This window comes from Pristiophorus japonicus, chromosome 19 (assembly GCF_044704955.1).
Source record: "Pristiophorus japonicus isolate sPriJap1 chromosome 19, sPriJap1.hap1, whole genome shotgun sequence".
NCBI lineage: Eukaryota > Metazoa > Chordata > Chondrichthyes > Pristiophoridae > Pristiophorus > Pristiophorus japonicus.
In genome coordinates, this window is record NC_091995.1 from 98,580,162 (window position 1) to 98,602,853 (window position 22,692).

The 22,692-nt window shown below is 52.5% G+C and overlaps 1 protein-coding gene across 1 annotated transcript; it reads right to left on the reverse strand.

The window, feature by feature from the left end:
* Positions 1 to 332: 332 nt before the first annotated feature.
* Positions 333 to 14,006, reverse strand: LOC139230562 (dynein axonemal light chain 4). The gene is made up of 4 exons (XM_070862390.1): positions 13,913 to 14,006; positions 7,312 to 7,398; positions 5,668 to 5,751; positions 333 to 1,483 (listed from the first exon to the last, which is right to left on the reverse strand). The coding sequence occupies exons 2-4, from the start codon at positions 7,378 to 7,380 to the stop codon at positions 1,319 to 1,321; spliced, it is 318 nt and encodes a 105-aa protein (XP_070718491.1). The 5' UTR covers positions 7,381 to 7,398; positions 13,913 to 14,006; the 3' UTR covers positions 333 to 1,318.
* Positions 14,007 to 22,692: the final 8,686 nt, after the last annotated feature.

Sequence of the window (22,692 nt, forward strand, 5' to 3'; positions counted from 1 at the left end):
TCCGCGCCTCTGAACGCTTTCGAAGACACTGCTGAAAACCTACTCGAGAAGTTTTTAATTCTGCTCCTGTACGGCTGGCCGGGGTCGGTGGGGGGGGCGGGGGCAAGACAGTAGATTTGACACACAACCTCCTCATCCATCGGACACACGCACCCCCCCACCTACCCCATCACACAGAAGTTTGAACAGCTTCTTGTTTAGAAACTATAAACTGCATTTCAAACCGAGCTATTGGGAAGACAAGCCTGGATCACCTGCACACTCTCCCCCCTCCCCCCCCCCCCCCATCCCCTCCAAACTCAAAGTTTGAACTAACTGCAGAAGGCACTTCATAAATTGTATTTTTTTAATTAAAAACCGTCAAGGTACAAGTGAGAACATTTCTGTTACAACATTTTGAAAAGACTTTTTTAAAAAATGCAAACGTTTAAAAACAAGTGAGCGGAGGGTTTGCTCAGAAGACTGGCGGTTTTCCCATTCCCATCCCCGGATCTGCCGGAAATTAAACTTGAAGTGAAGCGTGTTGGAATGCTGAAACAGCCCGGGCTCGCTCTCTCTCTCTCTCTCTCTCTCTCTCTCTCATCTCCCCGACCCGTGTCTCCCTCATCTGCTCCCAGCAGGTTGCATCAAAAGAGATTGAAATGTGACAGAACCTCAGTGAAGTGTCGATAGGGTTACCAGGGGCCGGGGGGCTCGATAACCCGGGCTGGGGGGGCTTTCTTTGCTGGTCAGGGTATGACGGGGAAACTTTCACTGCCCAACCGCCCAGTGTAGCCCTCCTCCCCTGCCCCTGCCCCTTCCCCATACCCGGTCCGGACACTCCGGCCTGAAATGGTGACTGCAGCTTCACTGGCAACTCATCGATGACAGGCTCAGCTTCAGGTGTTGTAGCAGGAAAATCCCTTCGGAAATTCATGCATTTCTGTCTGCCGCTTAATGCAAATAAGATTTTAAAAGTTACTTAAAAAAGGTGGATTAATCATCGTGTTAATTTTCCCGCCACATTAACATCCCAGTACATGGGGCAGCAACGCCTACTGCAGCAGTATCCTTCACTTCCGACCATTTTGTTTTGTGGAACAGGGGGATAAGAATACTTTTGGGTCCTTGTTCCCGCACCGGCAGATAACCCCGAGATGCTCTGAATCTTTGGAGGGGCCCGCTGGCCGGCCTGGCCTGGGTGCACACGGCCCTCCACAGTCACTGGCTCGGATTGAGTGTCCTTTGTGCGGTTGGGTTGAGAGACAAGTCAGGATCGGAGGGAGGGGAAGAGAGGAGGAGGGTCAGCGAGGCCGATCCACTCACAGGTCCCGGCACGTTATGTGCACTTCCACACGCACACAGCCATGTTGCCCCCGAAATACATGTAAAGAATGTTCTTCATCTCGTGAGTGACTTCAAAGCCAAACCCTTCACCGACGACTACATGCCACGAGGCTCCAAACTTCTTGTCCATTGTCTCTTTGATCATTTTGGCTGCTGTCTGCGGGAGAGGAAAAAAAAAAACTTGCATTTATATAGCGCCTTTCACGACCGCCGGACGTCTCAAAGCACTTTACAGCCAATGAAGTACTTTTGGAGTGTGGTCACTGTTGTAATGTGGGAAACACGGCAGGCAAATTGTGCACAGCAAGCTCCCACACACAGCAATGTGATAATGATCCAGATAATCTGTTTATGTTGGTTGAGGGATAAATATTGGCCCCAGGACACTGGGGAGAACTCCCCTGCTCTTCTTCAAAATAGTGCCATGGGATCTTTTACATCCACCTGAGAGAGCAGACGGACCTCGGTTTAACGTCTCATCCGAAAGACGCCCCCTTCGACAGTGCGGGCTCCCTCAGTACTGCCCCTCCGACAGTGCGGGGCTCCCTCAGTACTGCCCCTCCGACAGTGCGGGGCTCCCTCAGTACTGCCCCTCCGACAGTGCGGGGCTCCCTCAGTACTGCCCCTCCGACAGTGCGGGGCTCCCTCAGTACTGCCCCTCCGACAGTGCGGGGCTCCCTCAGTACTGCCCCTCCGACAGTGCGGGGCTCCCTCAGTACTGCCCCTCCAACAGTGCGGGGCTCCCTCAGCACCGCCCCTCCGACAGTGCGGGGCTCCCTCAGTACTGCCCCTCCGACAGTGCGGGCTCCCTCAGTACTGCCCCTCCGACAGTGCGGGCTCCCTCAGTACTGCCCCTCCGACAGTGCGGGGCTCCCTCAGCACCACCCCTCCAACAGTGCGGGGCTCCCTCAGCACCGCCCCTCCGACAGTGCGGGGCTCCCTCAGTACTGCCCCTCCGACAGTGCGGGCTCCCTCAGTACTGCCCCTCCGACAGTGCGGCACTCCCTCAGTACTGCCCCTCCGACAGTGCGGGGCTCCCTCAGTACTGCCCCTCCGACAGTGCGGGGCTCCCTCAGCACCGCTCCTCCGACAGTGCGGGGCTCCCTCAGTACTGCCCCTCCGACAGTGCGGCACTCCCTCAGCACCGCTCCTCCGACAGTGCGGGGCTCCCTCAGCACCGCCCCTCCGACAGTGCGGGGCTCCCTCAGCACCGCACTGGAGTGTCAGCGTAGAGTTTGATGGGACTTGAACCCACAACCTTCTGACTCAGAGGCGAGCGTGCTGCCCACTGAGCCACTGCTAACCCAGAGGGAATAGGTTGGTTTTAAAAAAAAAAAGAGAGAAAGTTGGCAACACAGGAGTAAGCCAGTCTCGCCAGTCACCAGAATCCAGGCGATATGTGAGCGCACTAGGTCCGTGCAGCAGAGCTAGTCTCCAGTTGCCTTGGTTATCCTTGCCATTGGATCAAGACCTCGCTCTGTCAAACCCGTGTGGTGGCTGGTGTGTAACGGGCTCCCCACGTTAAAAAAATCCACGCACAGGCATCTTCCACCCTTTTACATGTAGTTCGGGATCTGGAATGTCAGGGCCTTCATTGAAACACCTGTGAACTCATCCCTTTCTGGTGTGGAAGCAAGTCATCCTCGATAGATAGATTACGAAGGTAAACTTGCGCAAAACATAAAAACAGATAGTAAAAGCTTTTACAGATATATAAAACGGAAAAGAGTGACGAAAGTAAATGTTGGTCCCTTAGAAGATGAGAAGGGGGATTTAATAATGGGAAATGTGGAAATGTGGAAATGGCTGAGACCTTAAACAATTATTTTGCTTCGGTCTTCACAGTGGAAGACACAAAAACCATGCCAAAAATTGCTGGTCACGGGAATGTGGGGAGGGAGGACCTTGAGACAATCACTATCACTAGGGGGGTAGTGCTGGACAGGCTAATGGGACTCAAGGTAGACAAGCCCCCTTGTCCTGATGAAATGCATCCCAGGGTATTAAAAGAGATGGCGGAAGTTATAGCAGATGCATTCATTATAATCTACCAAAATTCTCTGGACTCTGGAAAGCAGCTAATGTAACGCTTCTGTTTAAAAAAGGGGGCAGACAAAAGGCAGGTAACTATAGGCCAGTTAGTTTAACATCTGTAATGGGGAAAATGCTTGAAGCTATCATTAAGGAAGAAATAGCGGGACATCTAGATAGGAATAGTGCAATCAAGCAGACGCAACATGGATTCATGAAGGGGAAATCATGTTTAACTAATTTACTGGAATTCTTTGAGGATATAACGAGTATGGTGGATAGACGTGTACCGATGGATGTGGTTTATTTAGATTTCCAAAAGGCATTCGATAAGGTGCCACACAAAAGGTTACTGCAGAAGATAAAGGTACATGGAGTCAGAGGAAATGTATTAGCATGGATCGAGAATTGGCTGACTAACAGAAAGCAGAGAGTCGGGATAAATGGGTCCTTTTCGGGTTGGAAATCGGTGGTTAGTGGTGTGCCACAGGGATCGGTGCTGGGACCACAACTGTTTACAATATACATAGATGACCTGGAAGAGGGGACAGAGTGTAGTGTAACAAAATTTGCAGATGACACAAAGATTAGCGGGTTGTGTAGAGGACACAGAGAGGCTGCAAAGAGATTTAGATAGGTTAAATGAATGGGCAAAGGTTTGGCAGATGGAATACAATGTCGGAAAATGTGGAAAAAAAACAGTAAAAGGAAATATTATTTGAATGGGGAGAAATTACAACATGCTGTGGTGCAGAGGGACCTGGGGGTCCCAAAAAGTTAGTTTGCAGGTGCAGCAGGTAATCAGGAAGGCGAATGGAATGTTGGCCTTCATTGCGAGAGGGATGGAGTACAAAAGCAGGGAGGTCCTGCTGCAACTGTATAGGGTATTGGTGAGGCCACACCTGGAGTACTGTGTGCAGTTTTGGTCACCTTACTTAAGGAAGGATATACTGGCTTTGGAGGGGGTACAGAGACGATTCACTAGGCTGATTCCGGAGATGAAGGGGTTTACCTTATGATGATAGATTGAGTAGACTGGGTCTTTACTCGTTGGAGTTCAGAAGGATGTGGGGTGATCTTATAGAAACATTTAAAATAATGAAAGGGATAGACAATTTAGAGGCAGAGAGGTTGTTTCCACTGGTCGGGGAGACTAGAACTAGGGGGCACAGCCTCAAAATATAGGGGAGACAATTTAAAACCGAGTGGAGAAGGAATTTCTTCTCCCAGAGGGTTGTGAATCTGTGGAATTCTCTGCCCAAGGAAGCAGTTGAGGCTAGCTCATTGAATGTATTCAAATCACAGATAGATTTTTAACCAATAAGGGAATTAAGGGTTATGGGGAGCGGGCGGGTAAGTGGAGCTGAGTCCACGGCCAGATCAGCCACGATCTTATTGAATGGCGGAGCAGGCTCGAGGGGCTAGATGGCCTACTCCTGTTGCTAATTCTTATGTTCTTATGTTCTGTATGATATGGGGGAACGCCTACGATGATGATGAGATGTAGCTGCGTAATTTGGGTCATGATGTGTGGCGAGCTCGGGAGGGACAGGCGACTTTGGACCTGTGGTTATCGTTGGATCGGGCGACTACCAGGATGGTAGGTGAACTCGAGGGACCTGGGTCATTTATCGTCCAGCAATCCCGATGTTCAGGGTGCAGCACACAGCAGAGCCTGGTGTCCCCCTCACTGGCTCTTTACATTCATTCTCAGGGTGTGGGCGTCGCTGGCATGGCTGGCATTTATTGCCCATTCCCAGTTGTCCTGGAGAAGGTGGAGGTGAGCCGCTCTCTGGACAACTGAGTGTCTCGCTGGGCCATTCCAGAGGGAAGTTAAGAGTCAACCACATTGTTGTGGGTCTGGAGTCACATATAGGCCAGACTGGGTAAGGACAACAACAACTTTTATTTATATAGCACCTTTGACGTCATAAAACGTCCCAAGGTGCTTCACAGCAGTGTTACAAGACAAAACAAATACATTTGACAAAATTACGGTAGATGACAAAAAGCTCGGTCCTGATTCATGCAGCTCAGCATCACCTGCAGCAACATCGTCAGCAACTGAACCATCGAGGGAGCACTGACTCGCACCGACAGAGCGAGGCATCGCCACCCCTCCACACCTCACCCCCACACACCTCCCTCCCTCCCTCCCTCCATACCCCATCCCCCTCCCTCTCCCTCTCCCCACCCCTTCCCTTCCCTCCACACCCCACCACACCACATCCCATCCCATCCCCCCCAAACCCGCCTCACCCCTCCATCCACAATCCCACTATACGTGTAACGGAAGCAGGACACACTCACCTCATTGTTAGCCGAAAATTTCTCACAAGCTGTGACGCACAGTTCCATTGTCTCGACTTTCATTTCCTCCGGCATATCACAATGCTGAAAACAGAAGACAGAGGCTTGGAAACAGCTTCCACCGAACACAGGAACAGGAGGAGGCCATTCAGCCCCTCGAGCCTGCTCCACCATTCAATGAGATCATGGCTGATCTGTGACCCAACTTCATACACCCTCCTTTGGCCTATATCCCTTAACACCTTTGGTTAACAAAAAGCTAGCAATCTCCGATTTAAAATTAACAATTGACCCCCAGCATCGATTGCAGTTTGCGGGAGAGAGTTCCAAACCTCTACCGCCCTGTGTGTGTCGAAGTGTTTCCTAATTTCACTCCTGAAAGGTCTGGCTCTAACTTTTAAAGACCCTAGTCTCAGACTCCCCAACCAGCGCCAATAGTGTCTCTCGATCCACCCGATCTGTTCCCCTTATGATCCTGAAACCTTCGATCGGATCACCCCTTAACCTTCCAAATCGTAGGGAACACAACCCTGAAGAACTCTGCATGTGACGTACACTCCAATCTGGTGTGGAGCTCATCACTTTTCCCATCCGTTAAAAACACGGGAAGCTTTCCTCTTTTGTAAATTTATTAGGAGGGACATCAGTGCTGGTTTACAGAATAACTTTCTAATATTGGACCTTCTGCGTTCAACACAGCCATTCGGCCCGTCGAGCCCGAGCCGGCTCTCTGCAAGAGCACCTCAGCCAGTCCCTCTCCCCCTGCCCTTTCCCTAGAGCCCGGCAAATTCTTCTCCTTCAGGTATTTATCCAACTCCCTTTTGAAAGCCACGATCGAGTCTGCCTCCACCACCCTCTCAGGCAGCGCATTCCAGATCCTAACCACTCGCTGCGTAAAAACGTTTTCCCTCGTGTCGCCTTTGGTTCTTCTGCCAATTGCCTTAAATCTGTGTCCTCTGGTTCCCGACCCTTCCACCAATGGGAACAGTTTCTCTCGATCCACTCTGTCCAGACCCCTCATGATTTTGAACACCTCGATCAAATCTCCTCTCAACCTTCTCTGCTCCAAGGAGAACAACCCCAGCTTCTCCAGTCTATCCACGTAACTGAAGTCCCTCATCCCTGGAACCATTCTCGTAAATCTCCCTCTGCACCCTCTCTAAGGCCTTCCCATCCTTCCTAAAGTGCGGTGCCCAGAATTGGACACAATACTCCAGTTGGGGCTGAACCAGTGCCTTATAAAAGGTTCATCATAACTTCCTTGTTTATAACACCATCCCAATCTGTCAAGTCATTTTCCCAAGTTTAAAATTAAACACAAATTTAATGGCACGAAAGTGTCAGTTGATTGAATAATGAACGTTGCAGCTACTGCCTGTTAAACAGGTGCTAGGGCCAGACCGTGGGAAGATTGAGCAGAAGTCAACTGACCGAGTGTGTGGAATTGGAGCCCTGCCTCGGCAAGTCAAGCTCCGGTCAGGGTGTGGACAGTTACACTCGAGGGATATTCAAGCACCAACATTGCTGGGAGGCAACTCCACAATCAGAGGCAGCATGTGACACTTCAACCCCCCCCCCCCCCCGCCGAGCTGGATTCCACTCCCAACTGGGAGAGAGGTTCAAGCTGTTTGATCGGAAACTCACCCGGACGATGGGGAAGGTCTGAACGCGCCTGGATTCTGCATCATCTTTCTTACCCTCGGTCTCTGCCATTACACATAAACTCTACCCCTTTTAGGAAAAAAAAGATAAGTTGTTAATATTCCCATTTCAAAGATGATCACATTAAAAACGATACCACTGGATTCTCAGTCATTTTAATCACACTGTTACCCTTATGATCAAACAGCCTTCTCCTCTCAGTGGGAGGACAGGAGGGGAATGTTAGACACCCGATAGTTAATACCAATCCCTGAGCTGTGACCACAGTACCTTGGCTGCCTCTAACCAGAGTATCAAAGGCACACAGACTCATTGTTGTATGAAAGGGCAGTCTCCAAGGGAAGTGGTTCAATGAGTGGATTCACCCTGTTTATGCAGCAGGATGAGCTCCGCAGAGAACCAAACACATGCAGATCCTGGCGGGGAGGGTGGGGGGGGGGGGGAGGAGAAGGCACATCACTGGCCTGAGAGGGGCCAGTGCGCCCGCTGGCACGGCCAGAGAGGGGCCAGTGCGCCCGCTGGCACGGCCAGAGAGGGGCCAGTGCGCCCGCTGGCACGGCCAGAGAGGGGCCAGTGCGCCCGCTGGCACGGCCAGAGAGGGGCCAGTGCGCCCGCTGGCACGGCCAGAGAGGGGCCAGTGCGCCCGCTGGCACGGCCAGAGAGGGGCCAGTGCGCCCGCTGGCACGGCCAGAGAGGGGCCAGTGCGCCCGCTGGCACGGCCAGAGAGGGGCCAGTGCGCCCGCTGGCACGGCCAGAGAGGGGCCAGTGCGCCCGCTGGCACGGCCAGAGAGGGGCCAGTGCGCCCGCTGGCACAGCCAGAGAGGGGCCAGTGCGCCCGCTGGCACAGCCAGAGAGGGGCCAGTGCGCCCGCTGGCACGGCCAGTGAGGGGCCAGTGCGCCCGCTGGCACGGCCAGAGAGGGGCCAGTGCGCCCGCTGGCACGGCCAGAGAGGGGCCAGTGCGCCCGCTGGCACAGCCAGAGAGGGGCCAGTGCGCCCGCTGGCATGCAAGAACACGACATAAGAACATAAAAATTAGGAGCAGGAGTCGGCCAGTCGGCCCCTCGAGCCTGCTCCACCATTCAATGAGATCTTGGCTGATCTTCGACCTCAACTCCACTTTCCTGCACTGTCCCCATAATCCCTTGATTCCCTTAATATTCAAAAATCTATTGATCTCAGCCTTGAATATACTCAAAGACTGAGCCTCCACAGCCCTCTGGGGCAGAGAATTCCAAAGATTCACCACCCTCTGAGTGAAGAAATTCCTCCTCATCTCAGTCCTAAATGGCCGACCCCTTATCCTGAGACTGTGACCCCTGGTTCTAGACACCCCAGCCCGGGGGAAACATCCTCCCTGCATCTACCCTGTCAAGCCCTGTAAGAATTTGACAGTCTTCTGCCATCAGAGACAGTCCTTTGAGGCAAAGTGTATAAAATACAGTAACTGGGCTGAGCGGTGAATCAGCGGGAGTGGATCAGCGGCCCGAATGAAGCGGGGGATAACTGCAGCGCTCCCTCTCACTCAGTGCAGAGCGAGCAGGGATGGTAGCCGGGCCTTGGTTGGAGCGCCGCGTCCCGCCAGACAGAGCACTTACTCACTGAGACACGGAGGGAGCACCTCACGCCCCTGCTACAGGGCTGAGGGGTTTTGAGGCAATGGAGTCAGGCATATCGCTTGGAATGAAACCCAGTAAGGATACACACAGGATGTACAAAAGCAAAATACTGCGGCTATTGGAATCTGAAATAAAACAGAAAATGCTGGAAATCTCAGCGGGTTAGGCAGCATCTGTGGAGAGAGAAACAGAGTTAGTGTTTCAGGTTTGTGACCCTTCATCAGAACTGGAAAAGTTTGAGACGTAACAGATTCTTACGGGGAAAGTGAAAGGCGAGGGGGCGGGGGGGGGGAAGGTCTGTGATAGGGTCGAAGGCAAAAGTGATTGAAGAGACAACGGGGATGATAGGCAAAAAATGAGATGGTAATGGCACAAGTTAGGAAACAAAACAAAAGATGAGTCCGAGTTCTTCCCTGGGCCTATCACACCAGGCAATCCCTTCACGCACTGAGCTCTGCGAGGAGACCGATTCCCCGCTCAAAACTGGAGATGATCCAAAACTCGGCAGCCCGTCTCCTAACTCACACCGAGTCCCGCTCACCCATCACCCTCTATGCTCACTGCCCCGTGTCCTAACTCGCACCAAGTCCCGCTCACCCATCACCCCCTGTGCTCACTGCCCCGTGTCCTAACTCACATCGAGTCCCGCTCACCCATCACCCCCTGTGCTCGCTGCCCCGTGTCCTAACTCGCACCGAGTCCCACTCACCCATCACCCTCTGTGCTCACTGCCCCCGTGTCCTAACTCGCACCAAGTCCCGCTCACCCATCACCCCCTGTGCTCGCTTCCCCGTGTCCTAACTCGCACCGAGTCCCACTCACCCATCACCCCCTGTGCTCGCTTCCCCGAGTCCTAACTCGCACCGAGTCCCACTCACCCATCACCCTCTGTGCTCACTGCCCCCGTGTCCTAACTCGCACCAAGTCCCGCTCACCCATCACCCCCTGTGCTCGCTGACCCGTGTCCTAACTCGCACCGAGTCCCACTCACCCATCACCCCCTGTGCTCGCTTCCCCGTGTCCTAACTCGCACCGAGTCCCACTCACCCATCACCCCCTGTGCTCGCTGCCCCGTGTCCTAACTCGCACCGAGTCTCACTCACCCATCACCCCCTGTGCTCGCTGACCTACATTGGCTCCCGGTTAAGCAACGCCTCAATTTCAAAATTCTCATCCTGGTTTACAAATCCTTCCATGGCCCTCACCCCTCCCTATCTCTGTAATCTCCTCCAGCCCAGCCCCCCCACCCCCCACCCCCACCGGGCTTCAAGCTCTGGAACTCCCTCCCTAAACCTCTCCGCCTCTCTACCTCTCTTTCCTCCTTCAAGATGCTCCTTAAAAACAACCTCTTTGACCAAGCTTTTGGTCACCTGCGCTAATTTCTACTTATACCGCTCAGTGTCAAATCTTTATCTCATATTACTCCTGTGAAGCGCCTTGAGACGTTTCGCTACACTAAAGGCGCTATATAAATACAAATTGTCATTGTCTAGTATTAACTGCAACAAAGCAACTTTCTTTCATGTTAAAAAGAAGTGATCAGCTCCCCTTCTTAAAACAAAAACCCGCTCCCAGTCCCACTGAAAGAATGCAAGAGGCATTACTGAACTACCTCACCCAACGAAAACAGCACAGACCACACAATTATCTACCAAATGTCTTGCGTTCTATCCTGAATGCACTGCATCGTGCTCGGGTGCCCTCCTCACATTCCCTCCATCAGAACCTGAACACTGTTAGCAGAATATTCAACAGCAGAGGGCGTCGAGCCCAAGTCCATCGTTCTCCCCACCTGACGTCACATACACATCACTGCCCAGTGATCGGGAGAACTCCCCTGCTCTTCCTCAAAATAGTGGGGCCAATATTTATCCCTCAACCAACATCATTAAAACAGATTATCTGCTCATTATTACATTGCTGTGTGTGGGAGCTTGCTGTGCGCAAATTGGCTGCCACGTTTCCCACATTACAACAGTGACTACAGTCCAAAAGTACTTCATTGGCTGTAAAGCGCTTTGAGATGCCCGGTGGTCGTGAAAGGCTCTATAGAAATGCAAGTCTTTCTTTCTCCCGCCCCCCACCCAAACCCAGGGGCCACTAAGCCAGCTGTCGCACCCCACCGCCCAACAGACCCCACCCCCACCCCCAACCTGAAATCAGCCAATAGCACCAACCGAGGGATGAAACCAGAGACTTCCTCATCAATGTACTTGGATTTATATTTCGCATTTAATGTGGTGAAACGTCCAAAGGAACGTTATAAAACAAATTTTGATACCTAGCCGCATAAGGAGATATTAGGGCAATTGAAAGAGGTCAGTTTTAAGGAGCATCTTAAAAGGAGGAGAGGGAGCTGAAGAGGTTTAGGGAGGGAGTTCCAGAGCTTGGGGCCCAGGCAGCTGAAGGCACAGCCACCAATGGTGGAGCGATTATAAATCAGGGATGTTCAGAATTGGAGGAGCGTAGACATCTTGGGGGCAGGGGTTGTGGAGCTTACAGAGATAGGGAGGGGCCGAGGCCATGGAGGGATTTGAAAACCCATGTTTCTTAGCCAGGAGCCAATGTAGGGAAACGAGCACAGGGGTGATGGGTGAACAGGACTTGGTGTGAATTCGGCCACAGACAGCCAAGTCTTGGATGACCTACAGAGGGTAGAATGTGGGAGGCCACTGGCCAGGACGACGTGGGAAGTGTCAAGTCTGGAGGTTAAGCAAAGCATCGGCGAGGATTTCAGCGGATGAGTTGAGGCAGTGGCAGAGCTGGGTGATGTTACGGATGTGGAAATGGGTGGACTTAGTAACAGCAAGGTTTAACAGTCTGGTGATGATTCGACCATTCACACCCACCTTTTGTTTCCTAACTTGTGCCATTACCAACTCATTTTTGCACATCCTCCCTTCAATCTCTCCTGCCTTCCACCCTATCATAGAAAATAGGTGCAGGAACAAGCCATTCGGCCCTTCGAGCCTGCACCGCCATTCAATAAGATCATGGCTGATCATTCCCTCAGTACCCCTTTCCTGCTTTCTCTCCATACCCCTTGATCCCTTTAGCCGTAAGGGCCACATCTAACTCCCTCTTGAATATATCCAATGAACTGGCCTCAACAACTCTCTGCAGCAGGGAATTCCACAGGTTAACAACTCTCTGAGTGAAGAAGTTGCTCCTCATCTCAGTCCTAAATGGCTTACCCCTTATCCTAAGACTGTGTCCCCTGGTTCTGGACTTCCCCAACATTGGGAACATTCTTCCCGCATCTAACCTGTCCCGTCCCGTCAGAATTTTATGTTTCATCCTTCTAAACTCCAGTGAATACAGGACCAGTCGATCCAGTCTCTCCTCATATGTCAGTCCTGCCATCCCGGGAAACAGTCTGGTGAACTTTCGCTGCACTCCCTCAATAGCAAGAACGTCTTTCCTCAGATTAGGAGGCCAAAACTGAACGCAATATTCCAGGTGAGGCCTCACCAAGGCCCTGTACAATTGCAGTAAGACCTCCCTACTCCTATACTCAAATCCCCTCGCTATGAAGGCCAACATACCATTTGCCTTCTTCACCGCCTGCTGTACCTGTATGCCAACTTTCAATGACTGATGTACCATGACACCCAGGTCTTGTTGCATCTCCCCTTTTCCTAATCTGCCGCCATTCAGATAATATTTTGTCTTTGCGTTTTTGCCCCCAAAGTGGATAACCTCACATTTATCACAGGCCTTCCCTTTTGTTCTTTCCCTCCCTCCCCCCTTTAACTATCCCTGCACTTCCTTAACATTAACCATTTCTCTCTCCACAGATGCTGTCTGACTCGCTGAGATTTCCAGCATTTTCTGTTTTAATTACAAACAGTCTGGTTCAGCCTCGGACAGCGGAGAGGGAGAGGAACGGAGTTGGTGCCTAGGGAGCAGAGTTTGTGGCAGGGACCGAAGACAATGGCTTCAGTACTTCTAATAGTCAGTCAGAGGAAATTTCTGCTCCTCTGGCACTGGATGCTGGGCAAGCAATTTGACAACTTACACTGGATTGCAGCCCCAGCACTGGCAGGAGGTCATAACTACAATCTTCCCTGATAAATGTGATCAGATATTATAATGCAAACATAAAAATAAGGACTTCAAATTAGCTGGGGGGTGGGTGGGGAGGTGAATTACATCAGCAGACCATGTCCCATTTGTCCCTCACCCTCTACCTCCACTACACTTCACTTCACTTGATCTTGACTCCCAAATTGCAAAACAAGAGATTGAGTGAAGTACAACTCTCTATTCAATCCCACTCCAAAGACTTCAACACAAAAATTCACACTGACGCTTCCATTGTAGTGCTAAGGGAGCGCCGCACTGTCGGAGGGACAGTACTGAGGGAGTGCCGCACTGTCGGAGGGGCAGTACTGAGGGAACGCCGCACTGTCGGAGGGGCAGTGCTGAGGGAGCACCGCACTGTCGGAGGGGCAGTGCTGAGGGAGCGCCGCACTGTCGGAGGGGCAGTACTGAGGGAGTGCCGCACTGTCGGAGGGGCAGCACTGAGGGAGCGCCGCACTGTCGGAGGGGCAGTACTGAGGGAGCGCCGCACTGTCGGAGGGGCAGTGCTGAGGGAGCACCGCACTGTCGGAGGGGCAGTACTGAGGGAGTGCCGCACTGTCGGAGGGGCAGCGCTGAGGGAGCACCGCACTGTCGGAGGGGCAGTACTGAGGGAGCGCCGCACTGTCGGAGAGTCAGTACTGAGGGAGCGCCGCACTGTCGGAGGGGCAGTACTGAGGGAGCGCCGCACTGTCGGAGGGGCAGTACTGAGGGAGTGCCGCACTGTCGGAGGGGCAGTACTGAGGGAGTGCCGCACTGTCGGAGGGGCAGTACTGAGGGAGTGCCGCACTGTCGGAGGGGCGGTACTGAGGGAGTGCCGCACTGTCGGAGAGACCTCAGGCCCGCCCACCATCCCCTACCCGTGGTCCCAGTCCCGGGCCCTCACCCTCTCCGAGCCCGCGGCCTGTGACTCCGGCTCCAGGCGGCGCTCCACTCGCTGTGCGGCCGTTGTTAGGGACAGAATCTGGGGCCTAGTAACCGCCGCCGCCGGAAGTCCCACCCACCACCTGCGATTGACTGCACCATTCCCTCCCCGTCCTTTGATTGGTTACAACGCCTGCCCGTCAACCCGTATTTGTGGGGCGGAGCTGAGAATTCTGCCTCCCTCTAAAGCTGATTGGTCAAACCGTTCGTCTCTCCGGCCTCTTATTGGATAACATGTCTGTCAGTCAAATGCTTTCGCGAAGCCTAAAGTCCCGCCTCCCACTGAAGATGATTGGCTGAATCACCTCCACTTCGAACGATCATTGGTTAGCGCTCCTGCCACTCATATCGCCTTCGCCAGGCCGTGCCCAAAGTCCTGCCTCCGGCTGACGCTGATTGGCTTCCAGTTTGAAGTGGAGCATTTGATTGGCTGGTTGGAGTGTCAGTCAGCGGCTCCGGCGAGAGGCCTGCTGACCGTGAAGCGAGTCCCGCGGCCCCGGGATTTATTATCGGAAAATATTTACAGAAACTGCGGCGTTTTTCAGGTCCTTCCAACCTCAACCTGACTGGTTGTCAAGGGGCAGGTTTGCCCCATAGCAACCGTCTCAGTACTGCCCCTCCGACAGTGCGGCGCTCCCTCAGTACTGCCCCTCCGACAGTGCGGCGCTCCCTCAGTACTGCCCCTCCGACAGTGCAGCACTCCCTCAGCACTGTCCCTCCGACAGTGCAGCACTCCCTCAGTACTGCCCCTCCGACAGTGCGGCGCTCCCTCAGCACTGTCATAGAAACATAGAAACATAGAAAATAGGTGCAGGAGTAGGCCATTCAGCCCTTCTAGCCTGCACCGCCATTCAATGAGTTCATGGCTGAACATGAAACTTCAGTACCCCCTTCCTGCTTTCTCGCCATAACCCTTGATCCCCCGAGTAGTAAGGACTTCATCTAACTCCCTTTTGAATATGTCCCTCCGACAGTGCGGCGCTCCCTCAGTACTGCCCCTCCAACAGTGCGGCACTCCCTCAGTACTGCCCCTCCGTACTCCCTCAGTACTGCCCCTCCGACAGTGCGGCGCTCCCTCAGTACTGCCCCTCCAACAGTGCGGCGCTCCCTCAGTACTGCCCCTCCGACAGTGCGGCGCTCCCTCAGTACTGCCCCTCCGACAGTGCGGCGCTCCCTCAGTACTGCCCCTCCGACAGTGCGGCGCTCCCTCAGTACTGCCCCTCCGACAGTGCGGCGCTCCCTCAGTACTGCCCCTCCGACAGTGCGGCACTCCCTCAGTACTGCCCCTCCGACAGTGCGACGCTCCCTCAGTACCACACTGGGAGAGTCAGCCTGGATTCTGTGCTCAAGGGGACAGAGAAGATTTATCTACCAGTGAGACAGCAGCACTTAGAATAACCGTTTCCTATGAAATTGAAGCAGAACAAGTCAGTGAGTGAGCGATATAATGGCAAACAGAATGAGTTACCGTGCGTCGAGAGCCACACTGCCAGGGTGCACCCGTCTAGTCTTCTCCATAGGCCGTCCCTCGGGGCCGAGGATGACTTGCTTGCTCACTAACATGAGTTCGAAGGTGACTGCTGAATCCGATGCGGGACCGACAGTCTCTGTCACAGGGTGGGGCAGACGGTGGTTGGAGGGACGGGTGGGTGGACCTTGGGTTGTCGTGCGCTCCTTCCGCTGTTTGCGCTTGGCTTCCGCATGCTCCCGGCGAAGGGACTTGAGGTGTTCGGGGCCGTATCGCCTCCATTCCGCAGTCACCCCCAGCACCCTCTTCCCCTTCCCGCGGCACCTTCCCGTGCAAGCGCAGGAGATGCAACACCTGTCCTTTGACCCCCCTCCCTTCCCACTGTCCAGGACCCCAAACGCTCCTTCCAGGTGAAACAGCGATTTACTTGTACTTCTTCCAATGTAGTATACTGTATCGCTGCTCACGATGTGGTCTCCTCTACATTGGGGAGACCAAGTGTAGATTGGGTGACCACTTTGCGGAACACCTCCGTTCAGGACGTGAGTGTGACCCTGAGCTTCCGGGCGCCTGTCACTTTAATTCCCCGCTCCACTCGCACTCTGACCTCTCCGTCCTCGGCCTCCTACACTGTTCCAACGCAAGCTCGAGGGACAGCACCTCGTCTGTCGTTTAGGCACTTTTCAGCCTTCTGGACTCAACATCCAGTTCAACAATTGCAGACCGTAGTCACTGCCAATCTCTGGCTCCCTATTGGTCATTATCCCACCAGTCACACCCGATCTTGACTAATGATTTTCTAACTCCGGCCATTACCATTTGAATTCGGCCCATCATCCCTTTTGTCTCTCTAATCTCTCCTGCCTTCCCCCCCTATCACAGACCTTCCCTTTTGTTCTTTCCCCCCTCCCCCTTTCAGTGCTTGTTAAGAATCTGCTCTTTTCAAACACTCTCCAGTTCTGACGAAGGGTCACAAACTTGGAACACTAACTCTGTTTCTCTCTCCACAAACGCCTGACCCGCTGAGATTTCCAGCATTGTCTGTTTTTATTTCAGGTTCCAGCCGCAATATTTTGCTTTTGTGTTTGAGTTAAAAAGACTTGCCTGAGATCGTGGGCTGTTATGATGGACCTGTATAAAACACGGGTTCGGCCCCAGCTGGAGTATTGTGTCCAATTCTGGGCACCACACTTTAGGAAGGATGTGAAGGCCTTAGAGAGGGAGCAGAGGGAGATTTACGAGAATGGTTCCAGGAATGAGGGACTTCAGTTACGGGGAGAGACTGGAGAAGCTGGGGTTGTTCTCCTTGGAGCAGAGAAGGTTGAGAGGAGATTTGATCGAGGTGCTCAAAATCATGAGGGGTCTGGACAGAGTAGATCGAGAGAAACTGTTCCCATTGGTGGAAGGGTTGGGAACCAGAGGACACAGATTTAAGGCGATTGGCAGAAGAACCAAAGGCAACATACGAAAAAACCTTTTTCGACGCAGCGAGTGGTTAGGATCTGGAATGCGCTGCCTGAGAGGGTGGTGGAGGCAGACTCAATCGTGGCATTCAAAGGGGAGTTGGATAAATACCTGAAGTTAAAAAAATTGTGGGGCTATGGGGAACATGCGGGGAGGGAATGGGACTAGCTGAGAGTCAGCATGGGTTCGATGGGCCGAATGGCCTACTTCCGTGCTGTAACTATTCTATGATTCTATAAGCCAAGAGTCAGCATCTTCAGGAGAGGAGAGGGGGGAGAAACTGCTAAGAATAAAGAGGAAAACGGCAGTGTAAAGTGCAGCCCCATCAATATGCCTGTGTTTCCTGCAGCTGAGAGCAATGGCCTAAATGCAAGAGTTCTATATCAGGACTCATTAATGCTGAAAATAATCTTCTCGGGCGTTAGGCAACGACCTCAATGGGAGGCATAGCACGGATGCTGGGCATCTCAGCCCCTCACCACAGGGAAGGCAGAATCATTGGAGATGAGTCTTCTGTGTTCAAACAGAATGAGGTGTTCAAGATGATGAAACAATTCGGTGGGGTAGATAGAGAATCTATTTCCTGTGGGTGGGTGGACTAGATCGCGGGACATAATAATATTAGAGCCAGGCCGTTCAGGGATGATGTCAGGAAACACTTGTTCACATACAGGGTGGTGGACATCTGGTATTAAGGGATATGGAGACAAGATGGGTTAAATGGAGTTAAGTCGCAGATCAGCCAAGATCTGATTGAATGGCGAAATGGGCTCGAGGGACTGAATGGCCTCCTCCTATTTCCCTAGATGGCAGAACGGAACAGAGAGAGAGCCATGGAATAATCAGTCCATTTCCTCCTAGGTAGGGAGTGGGGAAGACTTAAATAAGGACAGGAAACTTAAAAATTAATCTAATACATCGGCAGATAGAAGAAATAAAGAACTTGTATTTCTATAGCGCCTATCACGATCTTGGTACAGCTAATGAAGTACCCATTAAAGTGTAGTCACTGTTGTAATGTGGGAAACGCGGCAGCCAATTTGTGCACAGCAAGCTCCCACACACAGCAATGTGATAATGACCAGATCATCGTTTTGTTTAGGTGTTGTTTGAGGGATAAATGTTCCCCGCAGGACACCGGGTAGCATTCCCCTGCTCTTCTTTGAAATAGGCTCGGATCAAGAAGGCCCTTCAGCCCATCTGATCTCCTCATTCCAAAATACTACCCCCTGCTTCCAAAGTCCGGTGAGAGAAAACAGAAGATTTAGCGCCTGATCCAAGGGTGGGTCAGTCATCTGACGGATGGACAGACAGAGAGCGTAAACATGAGAGACAAAAGCAAAATACTGCGGATGCTGGAACCTGAAATAAAAACAGAATACTGGCAATCTCAGCGTCTCAGACAGCATCTGTGGAGAGAGAAACAGAGTTAACGTCAGAACTGCCGAATGTTCCAAATGAACAGGTTCTTAAGGAGCGCTGAAAGGGGGAGGGGGGAAAGAACAAAAGGGAAGGTCTGTGATAGGGTGGAAGGCAGGAGAGATTAGAGAGACAAAAGGGGCGATGGGGCGACTTGAGATGGTGACGGCAGGAGTTAGAAACAGGTCAGTCTGGATAGGGTGTGAATGGTGGGATAATGGCCAGCTGCCATTGGAGACAAAGAGAAAAATCACATGAGATCGGGGGGGGGGGGTTAAAAAAAGGAGGAAAGAGAGGAAATATGGGCCGAGGTTACGTCTGAAATTGTTGAACTCGATGTTGAGTCCAGAAGGCTGTAAAGTGCCTGAACGAAAGATGAAGTGCTGTTCCTCAAGCTCGCGTTAAGCTTTGTTGGAACAGTGTCGGAGGCCGAGGTCAGAGAGGAAGTGGAGCGGGGAATGAAACAAAAGAACTCAGCACAACCAAAAAAAATAACCCTAGCTGCAATTAAACAAAGTATTGCAGATGCTGAAACTCTGAAACGGAAACAGAAAATGCCAGAAATACTCAGCAAGTCAGGCAGTATCTGTAAAGGAAAGAATTCTGCCAGGAACCCTTCATCAGACCCAATTAACCTTCGTTACACTGAGCCCATCAGCTGCATCAACGTAAATCTCTGATCAATTGATCATTCCTCCAACTACCATGTGCCCCAGTGCCTGTTTGTTTATATTGTGATTCAGTGATCTTCACGGTTGATTTGAAAGTTCATGGAACATGACGTCTTCAATACCTGGGATTCCCGGGATGGGGGGATTGTCCTATGAGGAGAGATTGAGGAGACTGGGCCGATATTCTCTAGAGTTTAGAAGAATGAGAGGTGATCTCATTGAAACAAACAACATTCTTACAGGGCTTGACAGGGTAGATGCAGGGAGGGTGTTTCCCCCCGAGCTGGGGAGTCTAGAACCAGGGGTCACACAGTCTCAGGATAAGGGGTCGGCCATTTAGGACTGAGATGAGGAGGAATTTCTTCACTCAGAGGGTGGTGAATCTTTGGAGTTCTCTGCCCCAGAGGGCTGTGGAGGCTCAGTCTCTGAGTATATTCAAGACGGAGATCGATAGATTTTAGGATATTGAGGGAATCGAGGGATATGGGGATAGTGCAGGAAAGTGGAGTTGAGGTCGAAGATCAGTCATGATCTCGTTGAGCAGGCTCGAGGGGCCGAATCCTTATGTGAGAGGGTACTAAAGCTGATAGCTCTGTGATACACAGCTGCAGTGGTGTGACTGTGTAGTGAGTTCGGTGTGAAGACACATCGGGAGTGATAGGAAAGGGTGGCGAAGAGATGTGACTGGTTGAGAGAACGAGTGACGAAGAGTTAATGAACCAGAGAGAGAATTAAACAGAGGGTGAAAGATTTATAGAGTACTAACCAGAAGATTCTTTAGTACCTCAATCAATTTACAGAGATACAGAACTGCGGCAGAGTGAAAAAAAGAGAGAGCTTACAGCGACACGCTATTAGCCACATGCTTACACACAATTCAGATAAATGTACTTCACGACCGTCGACCACCATTCAGTAACTCTTCTTCAGCAGCACCTCCCAAACCCGCGACCTCTACCGCCTCGAAGGACAAGGGCAGCAGGCCCACGGGAACACCACCACCTCCACGTTCCCCTCCCAGTCATACACCATCCCGACTGGGAAATATATCGGCCGTTCCTTCATCGTCGCTGGGTCACAATCCTGGAACTCCCTCCCTAACAGCACTGTGGGAGCACCTTCACCACACGGACTGCAGCGGTTCAAAAAGGCGGCTCACCACCACCTTCTCAAGGGGCGATTAAGGATGGGCAATAAATGCCGGCCTTGCCAGCAACGGTCACAGCCTGAGAATGAATTTTTAAAAACAAGCAAGTGAAGCACTCACAACAATCAAAAAATCTCCCCACTTTACCAACAAACGCACGTAGAGGTCAAAGTTCACACACCACGCGAATATGAGTATTGAAATCACATGACCAGCAATCGTGTCTGTTACTCATTGTCTATTCACTAATCAGAAATGAAATTAGCCACATCTGAATTCCCAACTACAACAGAGAATAACATTTTAATTTGTTTCCTCACGGTTCCCTTCAAGGTTTTGTGTTATTTTGCTGGTTCTGGTCGTGGTGGCCCTTTAACGAGGGGGACACACGATTGAATTGTATCATTTTAAAAGCATTGTGGCTAGTGGCTAACTGAATGGGCAGCACTGTGCTAATGGATTAGCGCCTGTGTTAACATAGCACTGTGCTAATGGATTAGCGCCTGTGTTAACATAGCACTGTGCTAATGGATTAGCGCCTGTGTTAACATAGCACTGTGCTAATGGATTAGCACCTGTGTTAACATAGCACTGCGAGCTATTTGTTGGGTGCTGGTTAAGCGTTGGCAGAGCAGTGCTGGGACCACAGCTTCTGTCCGCAGGTACAAGTGCAGCAGGAGAGGGAGCGGATGTTGCAGTTCACCGATTCCTGTAATAGTGGTCGCCACTCGACAGGGGAGGAGAGGGGACATAAGGAATAGGAGCAGGAGTCGGCCATTCGGCCCCTCGAGCCTGCTCCGCCATTCAATGAGATCATGGCTGATCTTCGACCTCAACTCCACTTTCCCGCCCGATCCCCATATCCCTCGATTCCCTTAATATGCAAAAATCTAGCGATCTCGGCCTTGAATATACTCAGAGACTGAGCCTCCACAGCCCTCTGGGGCAGAGAATTCCAAAGATTCACCACCCTCTGAGTGAAGAAATTCCTCCTCATCTCAGTCCTAAATGGCCGACCCCTTATCCTGAGACTGTGTGACCCCTGGTTCTAGACTCCCCAGCCCGGGGGGAAACACCCTCCCTGCATCTACCCTGTCAAGCCCTGTAAGAATTTTAACCGGTTCATCTCACGCAGCAACCTCCCCAAGCACCTGCGCCGAGCACCCGCCAGGAAGAGACTCTCGAGGTGGAAATGGTTAAAAATCGAGCGGCGAGATCAATATTCTACTTTCAGTGTTGAATATTTTTTGGATGCAGGGCTGCCTGCGGGAGCAGGACAGGAGACATCCATATTTTATGACGTGCAGGAAAATCTAACTCGACAGGGCATCAATTAAAGATGCAGGCAGAGAGTGTTGCGAGTTGTTTACTGCCCTCGTCCCTGACAGAGCTGGGAGAGGGAATACCCTGGGACATCGAGTGAACGGAATAAGCAGAGAAATCTGGCTGCGGCTGATATCAATTTATCCCGACAAATGCTGATCATGCCTTTGCGTTGCTGAATTAAATCACACACATATCTCTATTTGTCCTACACCCCCGCCAGCTGGTGTGCTGAACTGTACCTGCTCCCCATTCTCCCTCTGTCCTGCGCTGACTTGACCCATCGGGGCAATTGGCCACGGGATACTGAGAGGGGGGGGGGGAAACCAGCCAGGATTTCCCGTTCCTCATCACCATCCTAATGGCTCCCCCCTTTCCCCTCCCTCCCCCTCATGGGCAAGGACAGAAGCAGCCCACCCCCGACACCCTCGCTCCCACTCCTCGCCTGTGATGCCCTCCCCGCTCAAATAGCCCACCGGCACACGTGAAGAATCGCACAAGGGGCTGGGAGGGCCCCCACCGCTGGTGGAACCTTTTACGACAATTCCCCGGGACCTCCGCCAATGTGACCATTTTATATAACCCAATCCCAGCGGCTAGCACACTCGCCTCTGGCTCAGAAGATCGTGGGTTCGAGTCCCACTCCAGGCCGACACTCGCAGTGCAGTACTGAGGGAGCACCACACTGTCGGAGGGGCAGTGCTGAGGGAGTGCCGCACTGTCGGAGGGACAGTACTGAGAGAGCGCCGCACTGTCGGAGGGGCAGTACTGAGGGAGCACCACACTGTCGGAGGGGCAGTACTGAGGGAGCGCCGCACTGTCGGAGGGGCAGTACTGAGGGAGCGGCGCACTGTCGGAGGGGCAGTACTGAGGGAGCGCCGCACTGTCGGAGGGGCAGTACTGAGGGAGTGCCGCACTGTCGGAGGGGCAGTACTGAGGGAGCGCCGCACTGTCGGAGGGACAGTACTGAGGGAGCGCCTCACTGTCGGAGGGGCAGTACTGAGGGAGCGCCGCACTGTCGGAGGGGCAGTACTGAGGGAGCGGCGCACTGTCGGAGGGGCAGTACTGAGGGAGCGCCGCATTATCGGAGGGGCAGTACTGAGGGAGCGCCGCACTGTCGGAGGGATAGTACTGAGGGAGCGCCGCACTGTCGGAGGGACAGTACTGAGGGAGCGCCGCACTGTCGGAGGGACAGTACTGAGGGAGCGCCGCACTGTCGGAGGGGCAGTACTGAGGGAGTGCCGCACTGT

What these genes read in the sequence shown, in the direction of transcription:
- LOC139230562 (XM_070862390.1), bottom strand. Translation starts at nt 7,380, where the DNA reads ATGGCAGAGACCGAGGGTAAGAAAGATGATGCAGAATCCAGGCGCGTT. An exon ending in AGACCTTCCCCATCGTCCGG is followed by an intron (nt 5,752 to 7,311) that starts GTGAGTTTCCGA and finishes TTCTGTTTTCAG; the next exon opens with CATTGTGATATGCCGGAGGA. An exon ending in AATTTTCGGCTAACAATGAG is followed by an intron (nt 1,484 to 5,667) that starts GTGAGTGTGTCC and finishes CCTCTCCCGCAG; the next exon opens with ACAGCAGCCAAAATGATCAA.